The sequence below is a fragment of the Schistocerca gregaria genome, chromosome 6 (genome assembly GCF_023897955.1).
Source record: "Schistocerca gregaria isolate iqSchGreg1 chromosome 6, iqSchGreg1.2, whole genome shotgun sequence".
In the NCBI taxonomy this organism is placed as follows: Eukaryota; Metazoa; Arthropoda; class Insecta; order Orthoptera; family Acrididae; genus Schistocerca; species Schistocerca gregaria.
The window spans coordinates 272,179,357-272,194,840 of record NC_064925.1 but is presented as its reverse complement, the minus strand read 5'-3'; the positions used below and the strand labels follow the sequence as shown (position 1 = coordinate 272,194,840).

The window sequence follows — 15,484 nt, the reverse complement described above, 5'->3', positions numbered from 1 at the left end:
TACACGCCATCCAAGCTCTGTTGGACTCAATGTCAAGGCGTATTAAGGCCGTTATTACGGCCAGTGGTGGTTGTTCTAGGTACTGATTTCTCAGGGTCTATGCACCCAAATTGCGTGAAAATGTAATCACATGTTAGTTCTAGTATAATATATTTGTCCAATGAATACCAGTTTATTATCTGCATTTTCCTTGGTGTAGCAAATTTTAATGGCCAGTAGTGTATGAATTAGCTGTCAAAACTATACACCGTGTTGGTCAGCGACAACAGGAGCGGAAAGGTCTCTGCCTGAAATTACGTTATTGGTCAGGGCAGGCAATCAGAAAACTAACGGCCGCAAGGCAGAGAATTCCGCTGGTACACTTGAATTTGAAACACGGTAATATAGTTCACTTCACCCAAAAGGAACACTGGCTGAATTTACGTTAGTCGCCATGGCAGGAAACCAGAACACTAACGGCCACAAGGCAGAAAATTCCACAGGTGGACTTGAATTGTAGTGAACCAATATAGTTAATTGCACCGCATGGCGGCTAAATGTCAGCGATAGAAACACTCGGTGTTGCTCACAGGAAAACCTTCCCAACAGCGAACCATCGAAACGAACCACACAACATGAATGGACGTGGCTTAGGTAGTTGAAACACCTACTCAACTTTGAAGTCCTGGCTCGGTGAACCACAAAGTTCGTAGCGATCGGACAGCTCCAGAAACGCTCCGACACTGCACAGGGATCGCCAGCGGACCCAGCCGACTGCACGGCGCGGAGATATCCTCCCTGGTCCGCAGCAACAGACCGACCTCCCTCAGAATGCCGAGAACATCTAAAGTAGTCGTCAGTGGAAATAACACTTGCACAAAGACCTGAACGATAGCCAACAGTAACTAAACACGCACGAAGACAAATCGGGAGTCGATGCACACACAAACACACACACACAGCCGACTCATGAACGATCGGCGAGCCAAAACGTGTCGTGCGGTAGGACGACCGACCGACGATCCACCAAGATCGTGGCGCGGCTCAAGTGATGCGTGGCGGCAATGGTCGGGAGAGCCATGTCGACGCAGACCTCACTGCTGTTCCAACCAGACTACAGTAGTGCCGCGTTGCAACTCGCCGACTGGCTGGTCCGGACTCCGGTCCAGACGCGTTCCAGCTGACTGGCAGACCCGAACTCACGACTCGAACTCGCGACGCGAACTACAATCCTGGAAATGGAAAAAAGAACACATTGACACCGGTGTGTCAGACCCACCATACTCGCTCCGGACACTGCGAGAGGGCTGTACAAGCAATGATCACACGCACGGCACAGCGGACACACCAAGAACCGCGGTGTTGGCCGTCGAATGGCGCTAGCTGCGCACCATTTGTGCACCGCCGCCGTCAGTGTCAGCCAGTTTTCCGTGGCATACGGAGCTCCATCGCAGTCTTTAACACTGGTAGCATGCCGCGACAGCGTGGACGTGAACCGTATGTGCAGTTGACGGACTTTGAGCGAGGGCGTATAGTGGGCATGCGGGAGGCCGGGTGGACGTACCGCCGAATTGCTCAACATGTGGGGCGTGAGGTCTCCACAGTACATCGATGTTGTCGCCAGTGGTCGGCGGAAGGTGCACGTGCCCGTCGACCTGGGACCGGACCGCAGCGACGCACGGATGCACGCCAAGACCGTAGGATCCTACGCTGTGCCGTAGGGGACCGCACCGCCACTTCCCAGCAAATTAGGGACACTGTTGCTCCTGGGGTATCGGCGAGGACCATTCGCTACCGTCTCCATGAAGCTGGGCTACGGTCCCGCACACCGTTAGGCCGTCTTCCGCTCACGCCCCAACATCGTGCAGCCCGCCTCCAGTGGTGTCGCGACAGGCGTGAATGGAGGGACGAATGGAGACGTGTCGTCTTCAGCGATGAGAGTCGCTTCTGCCTTGGTGCCAATGATGGTCGTATGCGTGTTTGGCGCCGTGCAGGTGAGCGCCACAATCAGGACTGCATACGACCGAGGCACACAGGGCCAACACCCAGCACCATGGTGTGGGGAGCGATCTCCTACACTGGCCGTACACCTCTGGTGATCGTCGAGGGGACACTGAATAGTGCACGGTACATCCAAACCGTCATCGAACCCATCGTTCTACCATTCCTAGACCGGCAAGGGAACTTGCTGTTCCAACAGGACAATGCACGTCCTCATGTATCCCGTGCCACCCAACGTGCTCTAGAAGGTGTAAGTCAACTACCGTGGCCAGCCAGATCTCCGGATCTGTCCCCCATTGAGCATGTTTGGGACTGGATGAAGCGTCGTCTCACGCGGAGTGCACGTCCAGCACGAACGCTGGTCCAACTGAGGCGCCAGGTGGAAATGGCATGGCAAGCCGTTCCACAGGACTACATCCAGCATCTCTACGATCGTCTCCATGGGAGAATAGCAGCCTGCATTGCTGCGAAAGGTGGATATACACTGTACTAGTGCCGACATTGTGCATGCTCTGTTGCCTGTGTCTATGTGCCTGTGGTTCTGTCAGTGTGATCATGCGATGCATCTGACCCCAGGAATGTGTCAATAAAGTTTCCCCTTCCTGGGACAATGAATTCACGGTGTTCTTATTTCAATTTCCAGGAGTGTATTTTACGACAGACAACTACTGGAAAGTAATAGCAATCCAGCAAAGACAACACGAGAGGGGATACATCGATACGCGCTGCTAACGTCGCTCACGGTCAGGCAAAGCAGCAGCTCAATGACAGTAGTTATATAAATTAATGTTGCAAACAGGGTGTAAAATACATGATGGCGGAAACACGAGCCACGCACGGCTCATTGTAATCAGTCCTGAGCACTTGATTTGCAAATGATAAATGCAAGCAGTACTGTATCTTATTTGAGTGTGGGAAATCAGCGGTTTTCATGTCTGTAAAGTAAATGACATTAAATCCGATCGCGAGTACCGTGGCGAGTTTGAAATGGATTGTAAATGCAGGTTTCGAGGAACACTATTGAGAAAATTTAGATAATCAGCATTTCAAGCTGACTGCTGAACGATTGTACTTCCATCCACATATATTGTGCGTAAGGACCACAAAGATAAGATGTGAGAAATTATGACTGATATGGAGGCATAGAGACAGTCGTCTTTCCCTCGCTCTGTTTGTGGGTGGAACAGGAAAGGAAATGATCAGTAGTGGTACAGAGTACTACCGTCCGTCACGCGCCATACGGTGGCTTCCGAGTATGTATTTATATAAAGATACAAATGCTACAGAATTTCATGTAGCACTGACGCTTGAGCACATAATTCAGGACTTGGCTTCTCCCTATACGTAACAGAGAAAATGCAAAAATGCATATTGCAGCCATCAGACTCGCTAATATGTGAACCTCTGCTTACCTCCAGTTACGAATGGCAGAATAGCATCCTGAAGATACAGAACTCTCGACCACGTAGAGGAGTAACAGGAATTAATAGCATGGGAAACCAATATATACATACCCTTTTTGCTTTTTAAGGATTCTGCTAGGACTTAAAAAAACCAACCTTGTGGGAGTCATCATGCTGAAAATAGTGTTAAATTGAGTATTGAAATTTTAAAGTAAGTCACAAGTTTGGCGTTTTGGTCACAAAACATGAGGATCTAGGAGCAAGTCACCAAAGAAACGGAGTGATTCAAACAATGGTGAATTGTAAGTATCTAACACAATATTGGTTATGACCAAAGTCTGTAGTATACTTGGCGATTCCTCCTGTGAAAATTACTTTTGTAGTATCGTGCATAGTCTTTGCAAGTCGACTAAGTTATTATTGATGGCAATGTTCATAAATGAAACTAACAGTAACAATACGCAAAGATAATTTGGTGGTCTGGAGCGACACGCGAGGTTGGTGGTGCAGGGAATAGCTTGGCTGTCTCCAGCTGGTGTCGCATGATTGGTTGGGGCGGGCAGTGGACTTGACTTGTTATAATGCCTGCCTTACGATTCACGTAGAGTGTGGAGAAATGTTAACAGCGATGACAAGTGTCTATTTAACGTAACCACATGGCTTTTCTCCCACTCGCAATTTTTTCTTTAAACTTTCTATTAATGTTTATACAGCCAGTTTTCAGAGGAGTAACATCAAATTCCTTTACATGTTGTACAGAATGTGTCCTTAGTGGCGTAGGTTCTTCCATGAAATTGAGTTTGTAAAACAACGCATTTACCTTCAAAGCTTGCTAAGACAAGGACTCACCTTTTCTTATTTCCACTGTTACTTAGCACACGAAAGCAAATAATATCTAACGAACAGAACTGTTAGCAACCAGTAGTAACTGATGTTTTCCAAGGTTGTGTAGGCCTAATTACTGCTAAAATTTGTTGAAGGACTTTACGGTACGCTAGTTCTCATTGAGACCAGGAGACCCCAGCCAAGAGAGCATTCTCTACTCTCTTTACCATATGTCTAGCCGTTAGGTCCTATTGTTTGTGTTGACGTAGACTCTTACAAAAAATTTTTTGGATGTGTCGGTGTTGCCGAGAGGCTTAACAGTGAGTGAATATCAGAGCTCAAATCTTCGGCAGCTGCTTAATGCCTGATATCAGGTGGAGCTATTCCTACCAGTACATGTATGTTGTTCTCGGGAATCCAGTACTCATGAGACATGTCTCATACAGAGCGGTGTCCACCTGCCTATTATGCAGCCTACCATTATCCGCGTGTGGTTATGTAAATTATAATGCACACTACAACAGAAACGAATACACTGCGTGATCAAAAGTATCCGGGCACCCCCAAAAACATACGTTTTTCGTATTAGGTGCATTGTGCTGCCACTTACTGCCAGGTGCACTGTTTGCGATGTGATAGTGAAGAGAAAACGTGAAGGGACACGTACAGCGCAAAAGCGTACAGGCCCACCTCGTCAGTTGACACAGAGACCGCCGCCAGTTGAAGACAGTCGTAATGTGTAATAGACTGACCTCTCTCGCGGCCATCACAAAGGAATTCCAAACTGCATCAGGATCCACTACAAGTACTATGACAGTTAGGCGGGATGTGAGAAAACTTGGATTTCATCGTCGAGTGGCTGCTCATAAGAAACACATAACGCCGGTAAATGCCAAACGACGCCTCGCTTGGTGTAAGGAGCGTGAACATTGGACGATTGAAAAGTGGAAAAACGTTGTGTGCAGTGACGAATCACGGTTCACACGGCAGGGTGTGGGTATGGCGAATACCCGGTGAACCTCACCTGCCAGTGTGTGTAGTGACAACAGTAATATACAGAGACGGTGGTGTTATCGTGTGGTCGTGTTTTTCATGGAGGGCGCTTGCACCCCTTGTTTTGCGTGGCACTATCACAGCACAGGCCTACATTGATGTTTTAAGCAGCCCATTGCTTCCCACTGTTGAAGAGCAATTCGGGGATGGCGATTGCATCTTTCAACACGATCTATCACCTGTTCATAAGGCCCGTCCTGTGGCGGAGTGGTTACACGACAATAACATCCCCGTAATGGAACGGTCTGCACCGAGTCCTGACCTGAGGACAATAGAACACCATTGGGACGTTTTGGAAAGCCGATTTCTGGAACGCCTCACCGACTGACATCGATACCTGTCCTCAGTGCAGCACTCCGTGAAGAATGGGCTGCCATTTCCCCAAGAAACCCTCCAGCACCTAATTGAACGTATGGCTGCGAAAGTGGAAGCTATCATCAAGGCTAAGGGTGGGCCAACACCATATTGAATTTCAGCATTACCGATGGAGGGTGCCATGAACTTGTAAGTCATTTTCAGCCAGGTGTCCGGATACTTTTCACCTTATAGTGTAGCTGTAATTACTACCAAAATCTGTTAAGAGACTTCCAGGTACACCAGTTTTCATTGTGACCAAGAGGTAGTTCTTCTATACGCCTAGAGAAGAATTCTCTACTCTTCAGAGAGTAGCCATGTCAACACCTCAATAGTAGTAGTATATGTTCAAACTGCAAGTGTGTGTGTTTGTACTGACTTAACAGTTAATTTGTTGAATGCTGTCACACAGGTTCGTGGGTAAGCAGCAAGGCTGAGTGGCAGGAAATAAGAGCAATGGGTATTTAATAATCATTGTTTTACAGCCTATTTATTTCACAAAGAGCAGTCTTCTATAAACCTTGCATTCACCCTTTATTGCACTGAGTGCAAAAGATGCGAATACTCAGTTGTTGGAATACCGTTCGCGACAAGGGCTCAATAGACTTGATAGGCTGGAGCTTTAGACACTTTAGTACACGAAAAATACAGGCTTGGATACATTACTCCACTTGGTCTATAGTTACACTGTAGTTGTGTTTGCAAAGTCTTACATGTATTACAACTTCATATTTTGTGAATTAACGTTAATAGGAGATTTCTTGCAAACACAATGAGACCTCAAATTCGTGTAAAGGCCAACGCCATTGAAAGTCACTAAATCAAACATTGGTGACAAAATTTTCAGCATTTTAGGCAAATATGACACGTTATTATATTTGACACTTGTTGTTGTTTCTGTGGTCTTCAGTCCTGAGGCTGGTTTGATGCAGCTCTCCATGCTACTCTATCCTGTGCAAGCTTCTTCATCTCCCAGTACGTACTGCAGCCTACATCCTTCTGAATCTGCTTAGTTTATTCATCTCTTGGTCTCCCTATACGATTTTTACCCTCCATGCTGCCCTCAAATACTAAATTAGTGATCCCTTGATGCCTCAGAACTTGTACTACCAACCGATCCCTTCTTCTAGTCAAGTTGTGCCACAAACTCCTCCCCAATCCTGTTCAGCACCTCCTCATTAGTTATGTGATCTACCCATCTAATCTTCAACATTCTTCTGTAGCACCACATTTCGAAAGCTTCTATTCTCTTCTTGTCCAAACTACTTATTGTCCATGTTTCACTTCCATACATGGCTACACTCCATACAAATACTTTCAGAAACGACTTCCTGACACTTAAATCTTTACTCGATGTTAACAAATTTCTCTTCTTCAGAAACTCTTTCCTTGCCATTGACAGTATACGTTTTATATCCTCTCTAATTCGACCATCATCAGTTATTTTGCTCCCAAAACAGCAAAACTTCTTTACTACTTTAAGTGCTTCATTTCTTAATATAATTCCCTCAGCATCACCCGACTTAATTCGACTAAATTCCATTATCCTCGTTTTGCTTTTGTTGATGTTCATCTTATATCCTCCTTTAAAGAAACTGCCCATTCCGTTCAACTGCTCTTCCATTCCTTTGCCGTTTCTGACAAAATTACAATGTCATCAGCGAGCTTCAAAGTTTTTATTTCTTCTCCGTGGATTTTAACTCCAACACCGAATTTTTCTTTTCTTTCCTTCTCTGCTTGCTCAATATACAGATTGAATAACATCGGGGAGAGGCTACAACCCTGTCTCACTCCCTTCCCAACCACTGCTTCCCTTTCATGTCCCTCGACTCTTATAACTGCCATCTGGTTCCTGTACAAATTGTAAATAGCCTTTCGCTCCTTGTATTTTACCCCTGCCACTTTCAGAATTTGAAAGAGAGTATTCCAGTCAACATTGTCAAAAGCTTTCTCCAAGTCTAGAAATGCTAGAAACGTAGATTTGCCTTTCCTTAATCTAGCTTCTAAGATAAGTCGTAGGGGCGGTATTGCAGTATTTGACACTTACACTAACATTAGGCATTTTTGATATTAAATTTTTATTGTAACGTCACTAGGTCACAGCCTGTCTATTACACTGCATGCATTTGGCTGCCGAAAGGTTGACATGGAGCTAAGGCGTATGGGGTATGGGGGAGTGGCCTCGTTGGTAAGGAAGTGCAGATACTGCTGTCAGCGAAATATACATGTGCAATTGTGTCAGCTGTAATATACATATAAGAAAATGTTCATGCTGATGTCAGTGAATACCAGGCTTGAATGCCCAGTGACCCTCTACTCAATTAAACAGGTTTTTTGTTAATCTTTAGGCCGTTAGTGGATGTTATCGTTCCTCTATCACTTGTGACGTAGATGATATGGTCTGTCTGCAGCCAGGCCATTCAAAATTTTTGGGTGAGTGGCTGTTGAACTAGTTGTTGGAGGCAGTTTCTTGTCAACGTATTCTACATCTGCGTGAGGACTCTGCAATTCACAATTAAGTGCATGGCAGATAGTTCATCACACCACCTACAAGCTACTTCTCTACCGTTCCATTCTCGAACACCGCACAGGAAAAACGAGCACTTGAATCTGTCTATGCACGCTCTGATTTCCTTTATTTTTTAATGATGATAATTTCTGCCTACGTAGGTGGGAGCCAACGAAGTATTTTCACAGTCTGGGGAAAAATGTGGTATTGAGAATTATTGCGCAAAACATTTTGTCTTTACAGCATACAACAAATTCGCAGTTTTTACAATCGATACTGAGCAATTTTAAATCATCTACTGCCAGTATCGGTCACTCGTAATTGTTTGATGCTCAAACACGTTGGTTTTATGGAACTTTCAGGACTCCAACATATATTTCTATAGGAAAAAAGAAACAGTTCTATTTGTAATGTACAATAGTTCTAGAACTGTCTGTTGAAAGATATCTGCAGTTTTACCATGTGAGACGTCGGGCCCAGAAAAAAAGACACGACAACAAATGTGTTCAGTAGAAAGCATCCTCCTCGTCTTGTTTCTTAATGAACAGTGAATGCACAACTGTTGAAAGGTATGAGCTATTCTGGAGATGAATGACACCAGGGGAACATGCAGTTTTTCTCGTCTCATTGTTAAGATAAGGAATGCATGCCAATAAGTTATTTATATTGTTATATTAGAATGCGCAAATGAATAGTTTCCTACCTGACAAACGCATACTACACAACTCCAACAATCCTACTTTGCTAACGCAGCACAAAATATGACCAATCAAATATCAGAAAGGTACTGTATTGCAATGAATCCTTAGGTTGAAACTTCCTGGCGCTGATATGAAACTTCCTGGCAGATCGAAACTGTGTGACAGATCGAGACTATAACTGTGGACCTCTGCCTTTCGCGGGCAAGTGCTCTACCAACTGAGCTGCCCAAGCGCAACTCATGCCTCGTCCTCACAGCTTTACTTTTGCCAGTACCTCGTCTCCTACCTTCCAGACCTTACAGAAGCTCTCCTGCGAACCTTGCAGAACCAGCACTTCTCAATGAAAGGGTATTGCGGAGACATGGCTTAGCCACAGCCGGCGAGGGGGGGGGGGGGGGATGTTTCCAGAATGAGATTTTCACTCTGCAGTGGAGTGTTCGCTGAAATGAAACTTCCTGGCAGATCGAAACTGTGTGCAAGGTTCGCAGGAGAGCTTCTGTAATGTTTGTAAGGTAGGAGACGAGGTACTGGCAGAAGTGAAGCTGTGAGGACGGGGCGTGAGTCATGCTTGGGTAGCTCAGTTGGTACAGCACTAGCCCGCGAAGGGCAAAGGTCCCGAGTTCGAGTCTCGGTCCGGCAGGAAGTTTCATATCAGCGCACACTCCACTGCAGAGTGAAAATCTCACTCTGGAATCCTTAGGTTAACAGGAGAACAAAGTTGGAAGAAGCTAGAAAGCTTAATACAGAATGGGAACGACCCACCACCTGTCGCAATGGTTTACAGAGGCTGTGGAGGAAAATTTCATTCTTAAGTCTGGGTTATTAGCTCGAATGGACTTAGAAAACAATATGTTGGCATTATTATGCATTTACTAACCGGGGATATGTTGACGGGAACTTACAGACTAATAAACAGGTAACAAAATAATAGCTATTTTAAAATGCTTTGACTTCGCAGAAAAAAATCTGGAATGAGCTATTAATGAAAAAAAGAACACATGAAAGAGATGTAATATTCTACAATTTTATACAAATCTCGTGTGCTTTTCTTAATGTATAAATATTCTAACAACTGAAAAGGAAATTGGGAATTAACGCAATTTGTGTAATGTGTTAGATACATAATTTGAAAAATAAACATGACTTACATTATGTACTTTTAAGAGAGTGCTGGCTCATTACTGACTGCAAATTTCGTGGCAACCGTGAAGCGCAATCATTTTCACAGCGTATATCACATGCCAGCACTCCTGCTCTACCCTTTTCATCTGCAGTAGAGTATCAGCTCGACCCGAAGGAAATTAATAATTTTCTGTCGGTTAATAAATAAGATGCCGTTATCAAGGTGGTCTAAGCATCTTCTGTTAGCATGCAACGGTGCAGAAAAGTTTTTCACCATCGAGTTTTCATTTAAGAATCATGAAGTATGTGGTGTGATTTCAAGGATTTGGCATCTAAGCTCCATCTTGTTACAGTAAAGCCTTCGCCGACTGAAAGCTTCGACTAGCTTATCAAGCATGTAAGGACCTCTTTTGAGAACAGTTGATGTATCTTTCCAAATGTCACATACTACCTCATTTCGTTTTTATAAGCCTAGTCTGTCACTTCTTCCTTTTTCCTGGCCTTGTGCCTTACCTTCATGGGATCGGCGTGATACTCTGGACTTGGCAGTCTTGATACCAAAGGGTGGCTGCACGTCCTTCCTTTTGCAACACTGTCGCCACTCCTTCTTCGCCTCTGAACGAAACCTGTGTACTCCATCTGTCTGCATCTAATCTCACGTGAAAGTGGGAGGACGTTGTGGAAATATCAGCGAATCTTGTAACTGAGGTGGAACACGGGTACCGATGTGTTGTTCACATAGCCGGATGTAGGAACCGCCTAAGAACCACATCCACGCTGGCAGGCACACCGGACATCATCGTTAACCAACCGGGCAGATTCGATGTGGGGGTGGTGCGCCTCCCCGAATCCTGGAAGCGGCTTGCTACCGCGAGCGACTATCTGTGTGGGTCCATATACGTCACGTCGAATTTCTTTTTCTACATAAACCCACTTTTACTAAAGTTTTTCTCCACAAAATTATGTGAATCGGTAAAACATGTCGACTAATTGATAGCCATCGTCACATACCTTTCGTCCCTGCATCTCTGCACTGCTGCTTCTTACATCGTTCTAGACGCTGCAGCGATAACATTGCATATCTATAGTTGTTATGCTTCATGGTGAATAGGTACTTCAATTTATTTGCTCATGCAACATAAACTTTCAGCTTACGTTTTACTACGCAGAGCCAACTAATCCCGCTGCAGGGTTTCAAATTGGAGCTCGTCGTTTAACGCTCTAGTTACCATAGGAGTTACGACAATGCACACGGTCCTCTCACAGTAATGTCACCACCGTCTATGCACGACGTAAACGTGCAATGATTACTGACAAATTGCAGGTGGGAGCACTAGCGGTGCAGGTTGCATAACGTAAGTTAGGGTTTGCGGTAAACAGATCAGTCGCTATCGTAATGCGACTAACGAAGCGATTTATCCGATGCCCAAAAGGCATGATCATTGACTTTCACGGCAAAGGTAAAAGCATTTCTGAAACAATTAAGTTCATAAACACTTCACCTGCCGACATGTTGGAAGTATACTGTGCATGGTATAATGACGCTATCCAAACCCGGTGCTTCACCACGGACAATAGGTGACATGGGTGAATGACGGTTGAGGAGTTGTGTACGCGTGAATAGACGTGCAGCTTGTAAGACCATAATTAATACTGTAAATATTTTGTTCTAATTAATTATGTTCCATGTCAAGTATGTATTTTTCACTATGTAATGTCTTTGATCTATTGTAATGAAGTGGAAAGTTGTCTAAAATGTTTTCTCTTTACTGTTAAAATTCTTTGTATTACTTGGAGGAAAATGTTATATAATTATGCGGCTTTTGTGTCGACATGTTAATGTATTTAAATATTAAGATTTTTTAAAAGATGCTTGTTCACAACTATATATAAGCTGGTTCATACCTAGGGACTTGCATTGTATAAAATGAAAAGCAACAGTACTTCACATTTGCAACGGAAGTGAGTTGGCAAGCGTCAGAATGTGGTTGGTGCGGGCTAAAAGGTGGAATAGGAGGCAGTCGGCAGCTGTCTACTGGACGGTCTGGTCTGAGCAGCAAGTGAGTGAACAGCGCAAGTGCCAAGGTTGGTAACCAGTACCTGGATTAATATGGAAAGGCCCCGGATGTGTGTACGGCTGTAAAATGGTGCTCTATTAATGAAAAAGGCTCTAATGTTGGAAGTATCGTCGCCAACGAGAAGATAATGGAGCAAATTACATCCAGAAGAAAGATCAGGTAGCCACCATGTACTCGCCACCTATATTGCGCTATCACTTCAGCAAATCTAAAAGGTCCGTTTTATGTCAAAGTGTAAATCAGTACATTTAAGTATGGTTTAATTCGCAATAATAAGGCAAATTTTGGGAAACTTATGTCCGATCCGTGATTTGGTTCCTCTCATGATACGTCTTAGGATTCACTCCACATGAATACTTCGATCCGAGAATCTTGTGCGTTAAAAACTGATGAAAATGCATATTTGTTTATTTGCATAACTCTGAATGCAAAAAGATATCTAGAGATACTGTGGTTTCAATTTAAGTTAAGGGAGGAAGTATGTATTGCGTTTATAAAACCTCCACAGTGATTGAGTTGCTTTATTTCAAAGCGTTTGTGTTTTAAAGATTAACTGCATTAAATTCTGTTAGTGTAAATTACTGGTTGTGTTAATGGTAATAAGACAGCACATTGTTTTGAAGTTAGAGTTTATTGCACTTGAAGTCATACTTAAAATTATGTAGAGGAAATTGCCAGCATATGCTGTTTTAAAAACCATGCAATGTGAGTGAAATTAGTGAAAGGATAATACCAAGATTTGCATCTCACAAACTCTCTCATAAATGTGTGTTAGTTTGCTTTATGGTAATGGACAGTTTAAAGGTTCCCAATTTTGAGTTGCTTAAAATGAATAAACCTACTTCAATAATGAATATATTAATTGCAGTTGAAGTATATTTTGAGTTTTGTTTACGTTGAGTGAAGAAAATTGGAAAGACAGTTTGAGAGTTCCCACCAACATTGCAGATAAAGTTACTGCAATTGCTCTCCTGCATAAAGATAGAAACAATATTACTTCTTAATCAGTATAAAAATCATATTAAAAGTGACTTTTAATTATATTTGTACTATTTGTGAAGTAACTATTGAAATAGGACTAAGTCCATGTCCATTTCTTTGTTTTGTACTGACTTTCATAACTTTTCGTGATAACATAATTCATATATAACAAAGTAATTACTATTCTGTGACAACTTGCATATATTATTTGTAACTGCTAGCATCACTGTACCACTTGTCTCATTAGGGTAGAGTTCATTGCACTTCTTTGGGAAAGAAGTAATGGTAGACTTCCTTTACCAAAATTTAATACAATTTCTTTAAAAGTAATTTTCATATTACTATGCCTAATTAGGCTGGCGACCGTATTTTATTTCATTTAAGTAAACTTGGTTACTTAAGATATTTTCCAAATTTCATTCTATAGCTTTCTGGTTTCTACTGTTATATTAAATTCAGGTTCCATAATCCATACCCATTAGGCAACTCACGGTCAATTTACTAAAATCCTCCCACAGGGTAACATTTGCTGCATCGTAATACCATATTTGGTAATACGCATGATGCCGGTATAACAAATAGGCTCCCTTGTCACAGGAATAAAATCTTATCGTGACTAGGTAAACTGCATAATAATATAACAAACGTTGAAGTAGTGTTATAAACTGTTGGACAAGTGATGAAATAACAGACTACCAACTGTGTCTCCTCAGCAAGCGTCCAGCGAACGTTACTGCGTACGGACCTCTGCAGCAGACGCCAGGTTCATACACTTATACTGATTGTTGTTCATCGGCGACGAAGGTTGGAATTTGAATGTCGAGTCGAGCGCGACAGGTGGCCGTCTTAGATGAATAACGACGTTTAATACTCAGTCGGACTGAAACCAAACACCCTGCAAGAATCGTCGGTAGAAACTAAGGCGGAGGAGACAACGGTATGGGCTGGAGAACGTTTCGTGGTATTTCCTTGGTGATCTCGTCATTCTGGAAGGCGCAATGGTATGGTACAGGTATGCATCTTTCCTGGAGATCAAGCCGACCCCTACATGCAGTTGTTTTTCCTTGCAAATATGGCATCTACCAGAGGACAATCCAGTGTGACGCATAGCTTTCAGCGAACGTGCGCGGTTCGAAGAGCGAAAGGCTGCGTTTACCGCACTCTACTGGCATCCAGACTCCCCAGACTTGATGGTAGTCGGTAATCTGCAGGACCAACTGGATCAGCTGATCGCGCCATGGATGTTCAACCATAAGCCTAGTGCAGCTGGCCACGCCAATGTTGCCATGCCTTCAAATCCCTGTCGGTGACTTCCAGAATCTGATTGACTCTTTTCTTGCACGTCTCGCAGCGGTCCACTCTCCACGAGGTGGTTATTCAGGTTGTTGACAGGTGTCACATTAACTTGACTTGACAGTCAAGAGATGGGGACGTGTTTGTTCACAAAGCGTAGGCTCGACGCCCATTATTACAGATTAACTCTGAACGTATTTCAAAGTGTACATCGAATTATGAATTGTTTTTCAGAAGTCGATTTGAGTAACTGTTTTTTAGATACGACCTATTCACCTGTCAACGACTAACGTAATTAAAATGATTCAGCGGATCAGATTTTGTACGCTGACAGCCACCGTAAGATGCGTGTTAGAGGACTCGTGGCATACCACTAACATTTGTATCCCTTTGTGTCATTCGATTCACGGTGTAATAAGTGTAGTGATCGTATGTGTAAATATTAGTTATAAAATTAAGTAAAGACGTGGTGAAGGAAGTTAAGGGACTCAAGTACGCTAGCAGAGACACGAAAGTGGAGCAGGACAGCGGAGAGGTAATCGGCCTATCGAGTATGCGAACCAAGCAGTCAGCAGTCTACTGGGGACGTCATCCGGAGGACATTGCCCGCCCCGCTGGAAAGCAGGGCAGACGGTTCAGAAGCCAGTATAAGTCACGTGTACGATACACGAGGGAACCTTCTAGCATCGAACCACAGAGGTCAGTCACTGTGCTACAAACGTCACGCCGTCAGCAGGAACACGAAATAAATACCCCAGGAAGAGGCAGCTCCCTCTCGAAGTTGCAGCTTCTTCTGAAGTCTGCTGGGAGTCTGCTCGAAGTCTGCCGGAAGTGCTGGTCAACTTATGGAGTACGCTTGTCATGTTCCGGAAGCCTCGTGACGTTTGCTGGGCGTGCTGATGTACTCCCGACGGTACGCATGAAGAAGAAGCGGCAGCTATGGAGGTCATAGGACAGCATCGAACCTGATAGCAGCGTCTAGTTACCACGACTTACGAACTAGTCACAGAAGTCGAGTCTTCGTTCTGAGTTAAGTCATTAAAGTCGAAGTCTCACCTATAGCATAGGAGGAAGACGTATATTGAATAACCCACGTGACTGGTTCGGACGAAGGGATGCGGCCGAACCAGTGAAGTCACCCGTGAATTGGGAAGAACTCCAGTTCAATGGACGCCGCCCAGAGCC

At 44.0% G+C, this 15,484-nt stretch overlaps 1 protein-coding gene across 1 annotated transcript in view; it reads right to left on the bottom strand.

The window, feature by feature from the left end:
- LOC126278845 (odorant receptor Or2-like) overlaps positions 1-11,049 on the bottom strand; it is a 146,533-nt gene extending 135,484 nt beyond the window's left edge. The window contains exon 1 of the mRNA XM_049979121.1: positions 10,959-11,049. Coding sequence (XP_049835078.1) covers positions 10,959-11,049 — 91 coding nt within the window. The remainder of the gene's footprint in view (positions 1-10,958) is intronic.
- Positions 11,050-15,484: the final 4,435 nt, after the last annotated feature.